The sequence below is a fragment of the Geotrypetes seraphini genome, chromosome 5 (genome assembly GCF_902459505.1).
Source record: "Geotrypetes seraphini chromosome 5, aGeoSer1.1, whole genome shotgun sequence".
Lineage (NCBI taxonomy): Eukaryota > Metazoa > Chordata > Amphibia > Gymnophiona > Dermophiidae > Geotrypetes > Geotrypetes seraphini.
The window spans coordinates 100,130,845-100,151,410 of record NC_047088.1 but is presented as its reverse complement, the minus strand read 5'-3'; the positions used below and the strand labels follow the sequence as shown (position 1 = coordinate 100,151,410).

Genomic DNA, 20,566 nt, shown 5'->3' with positions numbered 1-20,566 from the left:
GCTTGTGTCTTGTAACATAGTAAATGACGGCAGATGAAGACCTGAATGGTCCATCCAGTCTGCCCAACAGTTATGCTTAAACTGAATCATCTTTATTATTTGATATTACTGGGTGCTAGACCATAGAAGCCTGCCGGAAACTACTGGAGTTACTGTTAAAGCTTGATACCTTGGGTTCCAACTACTAGAACTGCCTCCTCCCTTCTCTATACCCTCCCATCCCCTTATTTCTAGCGCTGTTCTTAGTTCCAGAACTATTCTCTTGGACTCTCCACCCCAAAACCTTAGGAACATTCCCATCTCTTCCTGCTCCCCAGATCTGAAGAGCATCCCACAGTTTCTCTCCCCTCTACCTAGACTTCAGGAGCATTTCCTTGTCTCTCACCCAGGTCCCCAGACCTAAAGAGCTTACTGCTGTTTATTTCCTCTTGTCTTTAGACTTCAAAAGCATTCCCTTGTCTCTCTTTCCCAAAACCCAGAAGCATTCCCAACTCTCCCTGTCCTCCAGATCTGAAGAGCATCCTTCTGTTTCTCTCCCTCTCCCCCTCCCCTAGACTTCAGGAGCAGTCACCTGTCTCTTTCCCCCCATGAACATTCCCATCTCCCTGCTCCCCAAATCTGAAGAACATCCCACTGTTTCTCTCCTCCTCCCAGAAGACTTCAGGAGCATTTCCCTATCTCTTTGCCTCAAACCCCAGGAGCATTCCTCTTTTTCTCTTTCCAGAGTCTGGCAGGAGCATCCTTTCTCTGCTCATTGTCTTCCTTCAGCCCTTCTTCCAATTCCAATCTCACTTCTGTGCCTCTTCTTGTTGTGCCTCATGGTCTTCCCTGTGCTGGAGTATTGCTTCATCCTTCCTGAGCATAGTCATGTTTCCCCCTCCAAGCAAAGTAGTGATCACCCCTCCCTTACATCTGCCCTAAGCAAATGCCAACCCCCCTCCTGGCACTCCCCCATAAGCTTATCTGTAAAGGTGTGGTGGTCACAACTTTTGAAAATCCTTGCTGTGACCTGTAGTGGTACTACTGCTATGCAAGTTAAGTCACAGTCCTTGGTACAAGCAGACAATATGTATAACAAATTCTCCACGCACTAGAGTATGGTAATTAATAAATACAGTAGAATCTCGATTAACCAGTACTCAAGTAACCAGCACTCTCACCCAACTGGTAAAAAAAAAATGTTGGGAAAAAATCATCCCCCTCAAGCTCCTGAAGCAGCAACAGCAGCAGTCCTGAGTCACCAACCCAAGTTTCCAAGTTTATAATTTGTCTAAGCGGCTTACAATTCAAATTAATATTGAAAATAAAATATAAAAAATGTCATATAACATAAACAATAGGAAAAAGAGAGGATCTACAATCTGTGAAAGGAAAGAAAGGAGAATGACAAAAAAGGAGAGGTGTAAGTGCTCTAATGGGTAGCTCTGAAATACCAACATGTCAGATTTGAAATGTGTATCCTGCCAGAGCTGGAGTTAGACAGCGAGCATGAGCCTAGGACCTAACAGAGAGAGGAAAAATATTTTTTATTTTCCACCCACCCCACCCCCCCTTTGCCCCTTTGCTGGCGCAGTATGTAAAGACTACAAAATAAACCTTCTAGGACGTTTTAAAAAAAATGCCTGATTGGGCAAGAAAAGTAAATCTATCAAGCCAGGTATTTCCAGACAAGTACTGTTTTTTTCCCTGTCACCCACCCACTCCCTAATTTCACCCACCTTCCCCCTATAACCCACCTCACCCCCTGACCTCTTCCTCATAATCAAGATAATCCCCTCCGGAGATCTGAGCCATGGCTCTACCAAACTCCCATCAATGTGCACTGTTGCTCCTACTCTATCTTATCTGCATCAGAATTTGTACAGTCAACCCACTATACCCATCACCAATTCCAATTCACTACACCTCACACCGCGAGGCCAAGCCCAAGTTCCCACCATTCCCACCATATAAACCATACGACCACCCAGAGGTAGGTCCACTTCCAACCCCAACTCCACCGTCCCCCCACACTCCTTCCAAGCCCCGCACTATAAAACAACGGTCACTAAAAAAACTAGCATACTCCCACTACTTTCCAAACGAAGTCACCACCCACCAGAACCTACGAGGCTTCTACCTAAACATAAGATCGATGAGGAACAAATCTATCTTGATCAACGATTGGCTGAACGAAATTAACCCGGACTTTTTTCTACTCGCAGAAACTTGGCTACTATCAGATAGTGACATCATTATCAAAGATTGTCATCCCCCAGGCTTCAAGATTCTAACTCTAGCCAGAACCTGGGGAAGGGGAGGAGGATTAGCAATAATCTACAGAGACCACTTAAATTGCGCTATTCTTAACTCTAAATCTTCGCCCAACTTAGAGATATTATCAATATCGCTAACCTCAAAATCCCTAACAGCCTCTCTAGCAACTACTCTGTTTTATGTCCCACCAAAAAAATGGAACCTAGCCAAGGAGGACTTCGCGGAATTTTTAATAACCAACTCACTAGCAAGCCCATACAACTTACTATGTGGAGATATCAACATTCACCTAGAGCAAACAGACCAACCAGAAATATCAGATTTTTGGTCACTCATCTCTCAATTAGGCTACTTCATACCACCCCCAACCAAAACCCATCAAAAAGGTCATCAGTTAGACCTGGTGACTTTCTCCTCTAAAGAACCAATCAACTAACTAAACTCTACTGGAAAGAAGATAACTGGTCAGATTCCCTATGGTCTGACCATAGACTATGTAACTTCACTATTGACTGCCAGCAAAGAACTAACATAAACAATAAAACACGAACTAATAAAACCCATACTTTCAGAGGTAAGATCAACCCAATAGAATTCTGGTCCCACTATGAGAATATCACTATTCAGAATGCAGAAACAGATCAATTCATGTCCTCATGGACTAAAGACAGCACTAACATTCTAAACAAAATTGCCCCATTAAAAATCCGCAGAATTAGAAGCACAAATCTAGAGGGATGGTTTGATTCTGAGCTGCTACTGCTAAAGAGAAACCTAAGAAAGACAGAAAGATTATGGTCTAAATCTGGTATTCAGGAGCACAGGGTTGTGTGGAGATCAAAAGTAAAAATCTACAAAAACCTCACCAAGGAAAAACGAAAAAATTTCTATGCCCAAAAAATAGGAAACGTTACAAACAACAGTAGAAACCTTTTCAACCTGGTCAACGACCTCTACAACTTTGAGACACTCACTGACACCCGGGAGGAATCCACTTTAACAGCCAGCACCCTAGCAGACTTCTTCAATTCCAAAATACAAAAATTAAGATAATCAATAATGCCCCCTGCCAATCCCATGGGTACTTTCCTGTCCTCAAAGACACAAACACATCCAACTGTGATCTAGGGTCCAGAACCGACCTAAGTTGGAACCATTTCACATCCATAGACTGGCAATCCTTTAACAAATACTACAACAAATACAATAACTCCTACTGCTGACTGGATACTTGCCCCTCAAATGTCATGAAAACTGCCCCAATCCACTTCAAAGCCAACATGCTGACATGGGTCAACGCTCTACTATCTGCCGGAAACTTCCCAGCAGAGCAAGGCCACATCTTGATAACTCCAATTATAAAAAACTCAAAAGAACCTCCCAACATCCCATCTAATTACAGACCTATTGCCAGCATCCCGCTAGTCACCAAAATAACTGAAGGGGCGGTAAATGCTGAACTCACCACATACCTGGACAAATTCGACATCTTACACGGCAACCAATCAGGCTTTCGCTCTGGCCATAGCACCGAAACCATCATAGCCTCTCTACTCGACTACCTGCACTCACTCTTCAGCCAGGGTTACAGCGCCCTAATCTTGCAACTTGACCTAAGCAGTGCTTTCGACCTAGTCGACCACACCATTCTCCTAAACTGCCTTGCAAACATCGTCATCTCCGGACAGGTTCTCAGCTGGTTCCACGGGTTTCTAAAAGATCTTACAGAGTGATCAAGAACGACTCTTTCTCCCACAGCTGGGACAATTCCCCAGGGCTCACCACTATCCCCCACCCTATTCAATATCTATCTCGTCTCCCTGGGAAACCTCCAGCACAGCTTCAAGCTCAAATTCTTCATTTACGCAGACGACATCACAATAATCATCCCACTAACCAGTTTCACCCTAGAGCTGCTTAACTCTATATCACACTTACTCAGGCAGATAGAACTCTGGATGCTATCCTATAGACTAAAACTAAACGCTGACAAAACTAAATTCTTCCTGGCCTCCCCCAATGATAAAATCAAAGATACCTCAATTCAAGTGAATGGATCAGACTTCCCCCTAGAACAAACCCTAAAAATACTAGGAGTCACCCTAGACAAACATCTATCCCTTGAGAAGCACACTGATCTTACCGTCAGGAAAAGCTTCTCGGTGCTCTGGAAACTCCGCACCATAAAAAAATACTTTGATGACAACTCATTCCGACTGTTAGTACAATCCTCCATTCTCAGCATCCTCGATTATTGCAACATCATTTACCTAGGCTCCATGAAGAAAACCACCAGGAGACTAAAACTGATTCAGAACACTGCCGTCCGCCTTATATTTGGCCTAAACAAATGGGAACATATCACCCCTTTCTACCATAAACTGCACTGGCTACCATTTGAATACAGAGTACTGTTTCAAGTTCGCATGCCTCAGCTACAAAACGGTATTTGGTCTATCCCCAAGCTACCTCATCCCCCACTTTAAATTAAATCACAACAATAAGAACTCTCGCAGAATTCATCTGTTCGCCTTCCCCTCCCTAAAACTATGTCATCTCAAAAGATTCCTTGACAAAACCTTCTCCTTCCAGGCGGTCAAACTAAACTCATGGCTTGCCCAAATTATACTTGACGCCCCCACTTACCTGGACTTCAGAAAAAAACTCAAAACTCACTTATTCCACGGACAGAATCCCTAACACTCCCACTCGCTTCTTCTACTCCCTTCAATACACATGAACCTCCACCTTCCCCTCCTACTGTACCCTCCAAACCAATTAACTTCACTGGCCGGTATTTTTTCCCTGTAAAAAAAAAAAAAAAAAAGTTACCCTCCTATTGTACACTCTTGTATATTCCTATTGTACACTATTGTATATTCTGTCAACTGCATTGACCTGTACATCCAAAAATTGTTAATTCCTGTCAACTTCAATGACATGTACATTCCAAAAATTGTTAATTCCAATGTTATCTTTGTTTGTAATCTTATTAATTGTTGTGAACCGTCTAGAACTCTCTGGGTATGGCGGTATACAAAATAAAGTTATTATTATTATTAAATCGAATCAAATCAAAAAACTGATTCAATAGGCTGAATTGAATCAAATTGAAAAATTTTTCCCTGAATCGGGCAGCGCTAGTCAGGACTACTAGACACATTTACAAGAAAGAAGATTATCAAAGTAAGAACCTAATCTATCTTTGTGCATGCAAATCTATCTCATGCATATTCATTGCTGAAAATTTGGCTGGCTGGGAGTCCCTCAGGGCATACTTGAGAATCACTAACATGGAACATTAAGGGGACAATTCTACAACAGGGTGTCTTCATTTATGCACCCTGATAACATGGAGTGTCAGTCTATTCTCTATGGACATTTGGGCACTCAACTGTCCATATAAAATACTAGGACCTGATATTCAGCCAGTGGCAATCAGCATTTTGCTGACTGCCGCCAGTGCTAAATCTGGAAATTCGATGCCAGGCTATGTCTAGGCACCAGCATTTAATTCTGGGTTTGTGGAGCCACCTAACACATAGTCGGTTAAGGGCAGTATTCAGCACTTAGTCAGCTATGGGATATAATGATAGGATGTAATTTTATGCAGTCCTATTTGGGGCATAATCAAGAAGGGTATTACAACCAGAATGAAAGAAGTTATCTTGCCGTTGTATCGGGCGATGGTGCGTCCGCATCTGGAGTACTGCGTCCAATATTGGTTGCCGTACCTTAAGAAGGACATGGCGATATTCGAGAGGGTTCAGAGGAGAGCGACACATCTGATAAAAGGTATGGAAAACCTTACATACGCTGAGAGATTGGAAAAACTGGGACTCTTTTCCCTGGAGAAGAGGAGACTTAGAGGGGATATGATAGAGACTTATAAGATCATGAAGGGCATAGAGAGAGTAGAGAGAGACAGATTCTTCAAACTTTCAAAAAATAAAAGAACAAGAGGCATTTGGAAAAGTTGAAAGGGGACAGATTCAAAACGAATGCTAGGAAGTTCTTCTTTACCCAACGTGTGGTGGACACCTGGAATGCGCTTCCAGAGGGCATAATAGGGCAGAGTACAGTACTAAGGTTCAAGAAAGGATTGGACAATTTCCTGCTGGAAAAGGGGATAGAGGGGTATAGATAGAAGATTACTGCACAGGTCCTGGACCTGTTGGGCCGCTGCGTGAGCGGACTGCTGGGCACGATGGACCTCAAGTCTGGAAGTGCGCAGACATTGACACGATGATGTCATGCACGTATGACGTCATCATGTCAACGTCTGCGCATATACAAAGGCCCTCTAGATGTGGCCCTGAGCTGTCAGTAGGGGGTGCTGGAAGGGAAGGGATGCAGAGAGGAGAGGTGCTGGCGTCAGCTCACTGCTTACAGGATGTGCCTCTTGTCAGCCAGCGCCGGCATCTCGCGGCACACCTGAAATCTCGGGAGGCACACTTATTTGCCACAGCACACAGTTTACGATACACTGGTCTACAGTGACAGGCACACCATGTCATTTTTTTGCCTATTTGCAGATTACCACTGTAATGCCCAAATGGCATTTTCCTTGGTAAGTATACATTTTAGGTGTCTAAATTTCAGTTTTTTGTACATTTAGATACAGTTTTGAAATGCAAATGTAAATGACTTGTTCTATCTTTTATGAGCCCATATTCTAAACTGTGATAACACAGGCTGTTATTATTGATTACTATGAGCCATTATCACAAATGGCCCATATTAATCAATGATTCAATTTTAATTTAATTTAATTTAATTTAATTTCTTATATACCGCTATACCGTGAGGTTCTAAGCGGTTTACAGTAAAGATACATTAAGATACAATATAATAAGTAAGTAAAGATAGGTACTTGGAAGTTCCCTAACTGTCCCGAAGGCTCACAGTCTAGCTTCAAAAGAAACAGATTCCAGATGAACTGCTCCAAAACAAAATCTCTTTATTAAAACAATCACCTGACATGGCCCACATTTCACCCTCTCTTAGGCTGCTTCAGGGGTATAAAAAACAATACGTTATGTTCGGACTTATGTTTTGTTTTGTTTTTTATGTCCCGTCCTCCCCAACAAGCTCAGAACAGGTTACAGGTTAACATACATAAAATATAGTCCAAATAGGTTACATCTCCACACCTGCTCTCTGCCCATGCCACACTCCCTGATCGAAAAGCTCTGGAGATGAGCTTCAAATTCTCCTCTGCTACAGAATCCATGGGGCCCATTTATTCAAAGTGCATTAAACTGCAGAATCCTCTCTTAATGGAGTTCTAGGCGGGTTACAAATGTACTAGAAGCATAATCTTAATATATATAGCGGCTGTACTCACTTGAGGAAAGAAGAGAACGGGGAGATATGATTGAAACGTATAAGTACATCACGGGACGCATCGAGTCAGAAGATGATATCTTCTGGCTCATGGGACCCTCAACCACCAGAGGGCATCCGCTGAAAATCAGGGGAGGGAAGTTTCATGGCGATCCCAGGAAGTACTTCTTCACCGAGAGAGTGGTGGACCATTGGAACAGACTCCCACCCCAGGTGATAAAGGCCAGTAGCGTAACAGATTTTAAGAAAAAATAGGATACTCACGTGGGATCTTTAAGGGAGTAAACTCAGGGGGGGGATACTTGGAATGGGCAGACTTGGTGGGCAATAGCCCTTTTCTGCCGCTTTTTCTATGTTTCTATGTTAATACATAGCTGACAAACGTATTACATAAAAACTTTGGTGTGGAGCCCATTAGCATCATATATTGAGTCACAGTAGATGTCATGTACCTTTTCTTTTTATCTGACCTCCTTACACATCCAGGGTGGTGAGAAATGTATTATTGTTTGTTATTTCTATTTTATTTATTGTATGGAAATTATAAATGTATATTTACTTTTATTAGTTAAGGGGGAAGGGGGAGAAAATGAGTGTTTTTCAAATTATTTGCATATTTAAAGTGCATTTCTTGATTTGTTTATGTTTAAATTCATTGTATTGCACTATTTATATTTTAAAATTAATAAAGATTTACAAAAAAGAAACCACCAACAAAACTTAAATACATATCTGACAGAGGTGAAATTCAGTTACATTCTTACTAATATAACTATGGTATTTTGTTGTAGTTTATGGTGTCCTTTTCTTGAGTGGAATTTAGTCTGTTTTCAAATAGGTTTAAACCTGTGTAACTGTGGTTATGTTAGTTTTTCCTATGGATTTTTGAAACAGCCATATTTTTAGATATTTGCAGAACATAACATATTGGTTATGGCTCTGATCTCTGTGGGAGAGAGTTCCAGGTTTTTCCTATCTGATAGGTGAGAGACAATAAATTTTATTTATTTATTCAGTTTTCTATACCATTCTCCCAGGGGAGCTCGAAACAGTTTACATGAATTTATTCAGGTATTCAAACATTTTTCACTGTCTGTCCTGGCGGGCTCACAATCTTTCTAATGTATCTGGGGCAATGGGGGAATTAAATGACTTGCCGTGGGTCACAAGGAGCAGTGTGCGCTTGAACCCATAACCTCAGGGTGCTGAGGCTGCAGCTTTAATCACTGCGCCACACACTCTCCACATCTTTTGTACTTTATACCCTTCATGGTTGGGAAAGATTGAGTTAGTTGGTTTGAGCTGTGATGATCTTCCATTTTGCCTAGCATTACAATGAATCTTGTGAAGCTAGCTGGAGTATCTCCATATAGAAATTTATATGCTATGCAACATAGTTTGAACTTAATCCATTGTTCTACCAGGAGCTAGTGTAATTCCATAAGAAGTGGTGTGACATTATGTTATATTAGTGATTTCTATTCCGCCAATACCTTGCGGTTCAAGGCGGATTACAAAAGAAGCTATTTGGCCATTTCCAGAGGAATTGAAGAGTAGAGTGAGTTGCTTCAGAGAAGGGATGAGTCTTGCAGTGTTAGTTTGTCTTCAAGGATGTCTTGAATAGGATAGTTTTTATATCTTTTCTAAACGGTTGAATTTTCTAAATGGTTGAATTTTGTTTTGTAAAATTTAACATTAAAAACATTAAAAACTTCATGGGTGTATCAAGTGAACAACCAACCTTAGTATACACATGTTACAAGAAATCTATACATCCACATTGTACCTCAAAATTATACATCAAAGAGAAGGAAATACACTAAAGCCAGAACAAACTCATATCCCCTCTTCTACGAAACTGCGATAGCAGTTTCTAGCACAGAGAGACGCGCTGCATGGCCTGCGCTGCTCCCGAAGCTCATTGAATTCTTACATAGAAACATAGAGTATGATGGCAGAAACGGGCCGACGGCCCATCAAGTCTGCCTACTCAAGAACCCTCCCTCTTCAAGAATCCGTCTTTTAAGCATTCCTCTGGAGCGACCCCACCTGACGGTCCCATCGTCCCTTGAAGTCGAGCGTTGTACTGGCCTCAACTACTTGGCGTGGAAGACCATTCCATTTATCAATTACCGTTTCGGTGAAGAAGTATTTTCTGGCGTCCCCATGAAATCTTCCCCCCCCCCCTGAGTTTTAGCGGGTGCCCTCTTATGAGCGTCAGGAGCAACGCGGGACATTCAGCGTGGCTCCCCACACTAGAAACTGCTATTGCAATTTCGTAGAAGAGGGGGGATAATGTCGCTCTAACAAATAACTCAGACAAAGAAGAAGAAAAAACAACAGAAAATAACAAAAGAGCCAAATACTAAACATAGTCAATTATACATTCTGGGGTTTGTTTTAAGAATAACAAAACTTTGATCCCACTGATGGACCAGGTATGTGTGTCGGGGGGGGGGGGGGGGGGGGGGGGGGAGGGTATGTTAGTTAACAAAACAGATAAAACCATAGTACACCTTGTTCAACAAAATCAAAGTGAATGTGAAATTTGTAGTGAATTTCCAAGGGGGCAGCTGAGGAGAGGTGCTGCAACCCTCTGATGTTTAGTATACCCTGGATGTGACAGGATTTGCTGTGAAAGGAGTGTCTGTATATAATGTTTACCTTGCAATACTGCAATAAGAAGAAACAGAATTCATTGTTGTTAATTTTCTGCTTGGTGTTATTCTTGATTTCCTTTTTGATTGTTCACTGCTGACCTTGGAAGATGAGAACAGCAACCAGAGTTCACTGTCAGAAGCCTCAGGACACAAGGGGGACTCCAGTCCCAGCCCTTCTCCTGAGCACAGTCGGACAGAGACCCCTGCCTCGTTGGCGGAGCTGAGGGCAGAGGATTCGCAGCAGCCCCCTCTGCTGGGACAAGAGGAGGGTGAGTGTAGGACTCTGGGGCCCTTGGGAGTAAGAGGCACAAATTCTAGCTTTTATTGATCCAGATTGCAGACTTTGAGTTTATTAAAGAATTGTGTTTGCTTTGCTTGGATACACAGAAAGAATGTTCAACAAATAAGTTGTAGAGATACCTTCTTATTGGATTGTGAGAATTGTATAAGCTTTTGAGAGTTAGTCACTCTTCAGTCAGTCAGGAGGAAAAATAATGTTTATTAATGTAGTTGAGTTGGTAGTTATTTTGATTGTCAACATAAAAAAAAATAGATTACCCTTGCTGTTAGAGTCGTGTAGCTTGCTCTTAAGCAGCCTAACAGATTACAGATACTTTGCTCCTTCTCTTTTGTTTTGTCTTGTTTTCTTTAGTAGAGGTTTATAGTTACAGGTTATATAATTGTCTGGTTTGCCAAGGGATTACTTTGAGGTATTCTGCTTTGTAAGGGCAATTTTATAATTTAGGTGTCCACAATTATTGCCTCGTATACATAAATGTATAGAAAAACTAGCACTTACACACATACGTATTCTCTTACCATGAAAGTGCCAGCAGGGCTCCTAAATACTATTCTTGGATGGCATGCCATAAGCATTGTAGCCCATGAAGGTATAGAATATTAACACTTCTGCACATAAGTATACCCTTCTATGAAAGTGCAAATGCAATGTATATATGAGTGGGACATAGGAGAGGCTCCTACTTATGTGCATAACTTACAGAATATGCCTAAGTTATGTATTTTCCTGCTGTGTATACCCAGCCACTCTTACATCAGGTATGGGTCTGGTGTAACTAGAACGCATACATATAATATACTGGGTAACTCTAGTATTCTGTAATGGAATCTGAGCGTCCAAGTACTGTCACAGAATAGGCTCTCATCAAACATCTTTGGCCTGCCTAAAAGGTGCCGTCCAGTTGTAGAATTTGTCCCCTTTGTGTCTTTACCAGGAAGAACAGTCATCTTCTCTCCATTCTTATATTATACTGGGAAACTCACTGTTTTTAGATTCATCTATGTATTTTTCTTTTTCACAGATTTATGTTAAGAAAAAAAACAGTTCAATACAACACAAAATGGTGAGCAGACAACTAAATATGTCAGCAGACCCCAACATATCACAAAATGTTATTTATAACTAAAGACCACAAACCAGTGAAAAAGACTGCAGTATCCCCCTGTGTTCCACTGCAACTCATTCATATCAAAGAATAAAACAAACACATTCCACCACATATAACCATTCACTGTGTAATTGTTCCTTCGAAATATTTATAACCGGTTTTAATGCTGGAGAGGTCAGTTTGTTCAGCAGTTTCACTTGATATTTGTCTTTTGGCATTTAGTCCATCTTTGATTTGCTAACTCGATAACTAAGGGCTACCATGAGATGCTAATGCACTGCCAGACCTCTAACCCATACAATAAATAATCAGATATAAGAACATTCCAGTTGCTAACTTATGAGACCAGCAAACAGAGAGTACAAAAATCCATGTATTCAGTGCTGGTATTCAGATAGTGGCTGGCACTGACTATCTGTATTCAACAATGTCCTCCTCCCAAACGACACCTCCAGATAACAATGATTTTGGCCCACTATCCGGATAGCTAACTAGATGAAATGTGAACAGTCCCTTTACTATCCTGTCTTTATCCAGACAGTTATCCAGTTAGTAGACTGAATATCACTACTAACCAGATAATGCTAGGGACTTCCCTCATTCCTCCCACAGACCTTCCTAGCACTGTCCAGATAGTGCCAGAGCAGTCGGCAGTAATTTTCAGCTTCATTTTTCAGATAATGGTACTGAAACTCCAGGGATGGCCCAGTAGCAGATGCTGCTGTCTAGACAAATGCCTTTGATTGGGCACTTATTACTGTTCCATGATTTTTTTTTTTACTATCCTGTACACCGCCTTGAACCGAAAGGCTAATGCGGTATACAAATAACCATAAACATTATTGTTATTTTCCAGAAGATTTAGAGACCAGATACTGGATTTGCACCATTTTGATCCAGCTCTCTTTTGTATTTTAGGACTTCTTTTTTTTTTTTCTTTTAGTTTGATAATAAACCAAACAACAACATCTGGGACACAGATGTTCCTTCAGTGTCCAATCCAAATTCAAAAGCTCAATAAAAAATAATTAACAATATTCAGTTGCCCCTTCCCCTACCCACCTGCTCTCCCTCTCCCAATTGGCACATCCTCTACTCAATAGGCCATTAGCCCACAATCACAAAACAGAATACACTTTCCCCCAAATCAATAATACCTTAATAGTTAGCCGGTAGGAATGGGGCCAACGCAGATCCTGCAGGGATGGAAGTCCATGCCACACTCCCTGATCAAAAAGCTCTGGAGATGAGCTTCAAATTCTCCTCTGCTACGGAATCCATGGGGCCCATTTATTCAAAGGGCATTAAACTGCAAAATTCTCACTTAGTGGAGTTCTAGGCGGCTTACAAATGTACTGGAAGCATAATCTTAATATATATAGACTTAATTAATACATAGCTGACAAACGTATTACATAAAAACTTAAACTTGCGGGGCTCCCGTGGTACACCCAGGGCCAGCCCTATAATGAGGCTAACTGAGGTAGCAGCCTCAGATGGCACTCTCATAGGTGCAGCATCTTGCTGCCGGCCAGTGTACCTGCTGGTCGGCTCTCTCTGCCATGTCCTTTCCCCTGCATCTACTTTTATTCCCCCTCCCCCCTGGACAGGCATCACCTTTTATCTGCCGCTCCTCCCCCCCTGTGGGTATCTCTTAAATTTGTTGTAAAAGTTGCCAGGTGGTGACCACGATTTACAGCACAGCACTGCCCTGCCACAAGCCCTGGTACCTTCATTCCACTGTGGCCTGCCCTAGTAGAAACAGGAAGTTGTTAGAGAGGATGGATCGCAGTGGAGAGAAGACACTGTGAATAGTTGACGTCACGGGACGCAGCAGAGTGAGCTAACCAACAGGTAAGCTGGCCGGTAACAAGATGCTGCTTCCACCGGAGTGCTGCCTAGAAATAAGGCCCTTCCCGAGACATGTCAGATTTGGGAAAGGAGTAGAAGTCAGAGAGGGAACAATATTGGACTTCAGGGAGGGAGTGGGAGAAGGAAGAGACGTTGGACTCAAATAAGAGAAGGAGCGAGTAATGTGAGATTCAGGAATGGGCTAATGAAAGGAGGGAGGGAGAGATGTCAGATTTGTAAGGGAGAGATGAACTTGCAGGAGGGCAGAGTGGGTAGGACAGGGAGAGGTGGCAGAGGGGAAGTAGATGGGGGACAGGGAGAGGGATTTGGAGGAGGACAGAGGGAGCAAGAGAGGGAGAGATGGACATGGGGAGGGCAGAGGAAGTCATGGAGAGATGGCGGAAGGGATAAAAGGGAGAGATGGCAGAGGGAGAGAAAGGGAAAGAGATACATGGAGAGGGAAATGGGAAGAGTTGGAGGAGAGGGCAAAATGGAGAAAGGGAAAGAGATTCAAGGGAGGTGGCAGAAGGGGGAAGGAAGATGGATGACTTAGGGAGAGCAGAGTAGGGAGAGGAGAGGAGAGATGGACAGGGAAAGGCAGAAGGGAAATGGGGCCGCAAGGGTGTAGGGAGAAGAGATGTCAGACTTGGGAGGAGGGTGTGGAAGGGTAGGAAGGAGAGCTGTAGAAGAGAGAGAGAAAGAGAGGAAGAAAATGCTGGGTTATAAGGGTAGAAGCAAATAGTGAATCCATGTGGGAGAGTTGTCAAGGAGATGAGTGAGAGCAGAATAATGAGTATATGAGGGTAGAAATGTGATAATAGGAAGTAGATAAAAGAGAATAGGAGGATGGGAAATGTGAAAGCTAGGGGATGAGAGAAGGAGACAGAAAGTTAATTAGATAAAAATTGAAAAGGAATAAAATACAGCCTACTTATGGAAAGGGTATGGAACGAGTACAGAACACTGAGAACTTCAACAGATGGCTCAAAGCCTGGTGTCATCAAGAAGGCTTTAGGTACATAGGAGGATGGGGCAATAATGGAAAAACAAGAGACTTTATTGTAATGATGGGCTGCACCTTACCATTGCAGGAAAAAGAATCCTAGCTGAAAAATTCAGGCAATATGTTTCTAGGCATTTAAACTAGAAGGTGGTTTTTAAACTAAAAGACAAGATTTGATGATGATAAAGATAACCATGAAAACAACATTAGCAATTCACTTCCTAGCGATGCAACAGGAAATGACCTGAAATTAAAAACTATACAAAATATTAAAGTGCTGCGGAATAGTTGCTAGAAAGCAATGACCACAAACGCTCACAGTTTAAGCAACAAAAATCAGGATCTGCAAGTCCTGATGTTAGAGGCAGACTTGGATATCATTGTTATCACAGAGATATGGTTCCCATGGATGGGACACCAACATACCAGGCTATAATCTTTTTAGGAAGGATAGAGATGGTTGAAAAGGTGGAGGAGTAGCTCTCTATGTAAAGACAGATATCCAAGCAACTGAAATGCAGGGGGCCCGGGGAAAGGAAGAAGTGATATGAATTGTTTTGAAAAGAGAAGATGGAACTTCTATCCACTTGGGTGTTGTCTACAGACCTCCAACTCAATTGCAGCAAATTGATAAAGATCTGATTATGGATATGCAAAAGTTGGGAAAGAAAGGAGAGGTGCTATTGCTGGGTGAGTTCAACCTTCCAGATGCAGACTGGAAAGTTCCGTTTGCGGAATCGGAAAGTAGAGAGATCGTGGATGCCTTTCAAGGAGCTCTACTCAGACAAATGGTGATGGAAAAAAGCAATACTGGATCTGGTGCTCACAAATGGTGAAAGTGGCTCTAATGTCTGAGTGGGAGCCCACTTGGGAAGTAGTGATCATCATACGGTTTGGCTCGATATAACAGCCAAAGAGGAGGATGGCTGCAGAAAAGTCCTAGATTTCAAATGTGTGTACTTTAGTAGCATGGGAGAGTACCTGAAGAAAGAGTTGATTGGATGGGAAGACATAAGGGAAGTGGAAAAACAGTGGTCCAAGTTGAAAGGTGCAATAAATAGAGCTACTGACCATTATGTGAAGAAAATAAATAAAAACAAGAGAAAAAGGAAAGCGATATGGTTCTCCAAAGTAGTGGCGGAGAAAATAAAGGCAAAAGAATTGGCATTCGTGAAATATAAAAAAAGTGAAGAAGAGGAGTACAGAAAGGAATATTGGATGAAACTGAAAAAGTCAAGAGAGAGATACGTCAGGCAAAAGCGCAAGTGGAAGAGCAAATGGCTATAAATAAAGGGAGACAAATTTTTTTTCAGGTATATTAGTGAAAGGAGGAAGACAAAAAATGGAATTACGAGACTGAAAGAAGGCATGAACCGCTATATGGAGAGTGATGAGGAAAAAGAAATGTGCTAAACAAATACTTCTGTTCGGTGTTCACAGAAGAAAAATATGGAGAAGGACTGCAATTGGTCAGCAAAGTTACACCTGAGAATCGAATGGATACTGCATCGTTCATGGAAGAAAGTGTTTATGAACAACTTGAAAAATTGAATGTGGGCAAAGCTATGGGACTGGACAGGTTCCATCCCAGGATATTGAGGGAACTCCGAGAGGTTCTGGTGGATCCTCTTAAAGATTTGTTCAATAAATCTTTAGAGACGGGAGAGGTTCCGTGGGACTGGAGAAGAGCGGATGTGGCCCCTCTTCACAAAAGTGGTTGTAGAGATGAAGCGGGAAACAACAGGCCAGTAAGTCTCACTTCAGTTATTGGAAAAATAATGGAAACGTTGCTGAAGGAAAGGACAGTGAAATTCTTAGAATCTAATGAATTACAAGATCCAAGGCAACATGGGTTTACTAAAGGTAAATCATGCCAAACGAATCTGATTGAATTCTTTGACTGGGTGACCAGAGAATTGGATCAAGGACATGTGCTAGATGTAAGTTACTTAGATTTCAGCAGAGCCTTTTACACGGTTCCTCATAGGAGGCTCTTAAACAAACTCTGTGGGCTAAAGTGGTGAACTGGATTAGAAACTGGTTGACAGACAGATGCCAGAGGGTAGTGGTAAATGGGATTCGCTCAGAGGAGGGTCAGGTGAGTAGTGGAGTGCCCGATTCTATTCAATATGTTTGTGAGTGACATTGCTGAAGGGTTAGAAGGTAAGGTTAACCTTTTTGCGGATGATACCAAGATTTGTAACAGAGTGGACACCCCGGGGGGAGTGGAAAACATGAAAAAGGATGTGCAAAAGTTAGAAGAATGGTCTAGCGTCTGGCAACTAAAATCCAATGCGAAGAAGTGCAGAGTGATGCATTTGAGGAGTAGAAATCCGAGGGAACTGTATGTGCTGGGAGGTGAGAGACTGATAAGCACAGATGGAGAGAGGGACCTTGGGATGATTGTTTCTGAGGATCTAAAGGCGTCTAAACAGTGTGATAAGATGGTGGCTACAGCCAGAAGGATGCTAGGATGTATAGAAAGAGGAGTAACCAGCAGAAGAAGGGAGGTGTTGATGCCCCTGTATAGGTCGTTGGTGAGGCCGCATTTGGAGTATTGTGTTCAGTTTTGGAGGCCGTATCTGGCGAAGGATATAAAAAGACTTGAAGCGGTCCAGAGGAAGGGGATGAAAACAGTAAGAGATTTGAACCAAAAGAAGTATGAGAAGAGACTGGAAGATCTAAATATGTCTACTCTGGAGGAGAGGAGGAACAGAGGAGATATGATACAAATGTTTAAATACTTGAAAGGCATTAATATAAAACCAAATCTTTTCCAGAGAAGAAAAAATGGTAAAACTAGAGGGCATAATTTGAGGTTACAGGGAGGAAGACTTAGGAGCAATGTTAGGAAATTCTTCTTCTTGGAGAGCGTGGTAGATGCCTGATTAACCATCCTGAGGGAAGTGGTGGAAAGGAAAACGGTGATGAAATTCAAAAAAGTGTGGGATAAAAATAGAGGATCTCTAATTAGAAATTGAAGGATGTAAAGTAAAGAACTAAGGCTGGTATTGGACAGACTTCCATGGTCTGTGTTCCATATATGGTGATTCGGTGTAGGGTGGGCATCAATGTGACCTCCACTAATATGGAACAGGAGGATGTTACTGGCCAGACTTTATGGTAGAAGTCCTGCAAACAACGGGATGGTTGGATAGACTGGAGTGACCTGGTACAATACCAGACTTTACAGTCTACGGCCCAGAAATATCAAAGAAGAGACAAGTTAATCTAATCATGTATTTTTTAATGAGTATAACTTATGGACAGACTGGATGGACTGTTCAGGTCTTTATCTGCCATCATTTACTATGTTACTATGTTCCCTCCAAGCTGCGTGACCACACAACTTTTGGTAGCAGGCTACGCAGCCAGCTCACCAGAACTTCCAGTTGTACTCTGCTGCTTGTGGATTTCTGAAGAAACAAGTGTGGCTGGAAGGAAGGAGGAAGAGGCCTACTTGGATGTCTTAGAGCCAGACAGAACACAGGTACACACCGGTGGGAGGGGAGCATAAACTTAGGACACAGAAGGGAGGGAGGGAGAGTGGTCTCATGTTCTTGATTGATGACTGTGTTATAGTTTCATACTGTATTTTCATTATTGAAATATTGTATTGCCTTTCTGATTGCTTTGTATTATCACTGGAATGTCCAGTCCTTCTTATTCTGTGAACCGCCTAGAACTTTTTGGGTGTTGGCAGTATAGAAAACTAAAGTTGTTATTATTATTAGGACGTGGGAGGGAAGGGGAGTGGACGAGTTGGGACACAGAAGGAAGGAAGGGAGCGTGAACTTGAGCCAAAGGATGGAAGGAGTGAGGGGGCACAAACTTGGGACACAGAATGGAGAGAGGGAGCATGTTGGGGCACAGCAGGGAGGGAGGGGGAACGAACTTGGGACATAGGATGGAGGGAGGGAAAGAGATGCTAAGGTGGGGAGGGAATAGAAAGGGAGACTTGTTGGGCATGGGTATGAGTGAGCAGGAAAGAGAGAATGGTGCAAATTGGAAATGAAGAAAGAGGAAAATTGTTGGGCATAGGGAAGGAGAGAATTGTTGGACATGGTGTGGGAGAGGAGTGAGGCAGAGATGCATGGGGAAGAGAGAGATGAGGGAGAAATGTTGGATGTGGTGTTGGAGAGGGAACAGTGGGACAGATGGAAAGGGATGCAAGAGGGAGGAATGTTGGTCATGGTGGTGGAGGGAATGGAGGAAGAGATGTGGCATGGTGCTGGAGAGGGGTAATAGAAGGAAAAATGTTGGGCATGGGACTGGTGGGCAGGAGTGAAAGATGCTATGGCTCTTGGTTTCATGATCTGAATCTTGTATTTTGGAAGTTGATTCATGTGTAAAAAAAGGTCAATAATAGTACTTTGATATAATGTATTGAATCCAGCGTGACATCTCCTGGTATTCCAGGTATTCTCAGTTTTTACCTTTTGTTTCAGTTTGCTTTGATTTGTGCCTTTTCTTTAAAAAATTCAACTATTTTTTTCAGTTCTGGTATATGTGAAATTAATCCTTCAGTTTTCCCACTCATGCTTGTGCTTCCTGTGCTCTTTGCTTGGAAACTCTCTCATTTTGCTGTAATGGAAGCCAAAGCTGAGATCTAGCATCACAAGTCTTCAATCACAGCTGTCTAGGGTTCTTATCCTGTTTTATCTCTCATTCCAGTTCTCTTTCCTTAGTCCAGTGTTTTTCAACCTTTTTTGGGCAAAGGCACACTTGTTTCATGAAAAAAATCACGAGGCACACCACCATTAGAAAATGTTAAAAAATTTAACTCTCTGCCTATATTGACTATATATAAAGTAATTCTCTTGAATAGGAATCAAATAAACACAAAGAAAGTATTTTATAATTACTTTATTACGAAATAAAAATTATAAAATACTTTATTCAGTGCGAAACCTGGGCCTGTTTGGCTGAACACAAAGCTGATATTCTGGCTGGAATCGAAGAAAGACACACACGTAGCTCTTCGTCAACAGCTCTCAGTCTCTCTCTGTATTTGGTTTTTATAGCATACAAAAATAGACAAATATACCCTCCATCCTTTTTATTAAACCACAATAGCAGTTTTTAGCGCAGGGAGCTGCGCTGAATGTCCAGCGCTGCTCTTGACGCTCATAGGCTCCCTGCGCTAAAAACCACTATTGCGGTTTAGTAAAAGGTGACCATATTGTAAAATATAGACAGCAGATATAAATTCAGAACTGTGCATAGTAAGTGAAGGGAAGTTTTCATCTCTGGGAATTTACCCAGTTAACTATTAAGTTATTTGGGCAAATTCCTTTGAAAACTATGGTAATACTGCCTCCACTTTGCTAAATTTAAAATGAAATCATTTTTCCTACCTTGTCTGGTGATTTCTGGTTGCACTTTCTTCTTCTGACTGTGCATCCAATCTTTCTTCCCTTCTATCAGCCTGTATGCTTTCTCTCCTCCACACCTCATTCCCTCCCCCAACTTTTTCTTCCTCTCTCCCTGACCTTTCTTTCTTTTTTTCTGTTTCTCTTCTTTCCTTCTGTTTCCCTGCCTGCCCCCTTTCTTTCTTTCTCCCTGCCGTTCCCCAAGCCACTGCCGCTGCCATCGGGGAACAGGACCCACCAATGGCTAACAGGCCCCAAAGCCGACGCCGACGCATGCTCTCCCTGACGTCAATTCTGCAATCGGAGAGGAAGTTCCGCCCAGCCAGGCAGCGATTGGCTGGCCCGAACTTCCTCTCCGACTGCAGAATTGACGTCGGGGAGAGGAAGACTGATAGGTCCGATAGATTAGATCGCCAAGACAAAGTGAGTCCTGGGTGATCGACTCACTTTGCCTTGGCGAGCTACTGGTGCCCCTGCCTCGGGCCCCCTGTCAGCTCCGGGCCCGGCGGCCCTGCGGCACACCAGGCAACATCTCGCGGCACACTAGTGTGCCGCGGAACAGCGGTTGAAAAACACTGCCTTAGTCACTGCAGTGACGGTTCTTGGCTAATCGTGGGCCCTAATACTAGGCACATGGTGAGCAATTTTATAACCGTGCACCTATATGAC

At 42.4% G+C, this 20,566-nt stretch overlaps 1 protein-coding gene across 3 annotated transcripts in view; it reads left to right on the top strand.

Moving 5' to 3' along the window:
* The window catches only part of BCL7C (BAF chromatin remodeling complex subunit BCL7C), a 57,555-nt gene that overhangs the window by 12,629 nt on the left and 24,360 nt on the right, over nucleotides 1-20,566 (top strand). For all 3 annotated transcript variants that reach the window (XM_033945568.1, XM_033945567.1, XM_033945569.1), the window contains exon 4: nucleotides 10,370-10,531. In XM_033945568.1, coding sequence (XP_033801459.1) covers nucleotides 10,370-10,531 — 162 coding nt within the window. The remainder of the gene's footprint in view (nucleotides 1-10,369; nucleotides 10,532-20,566) is intronic.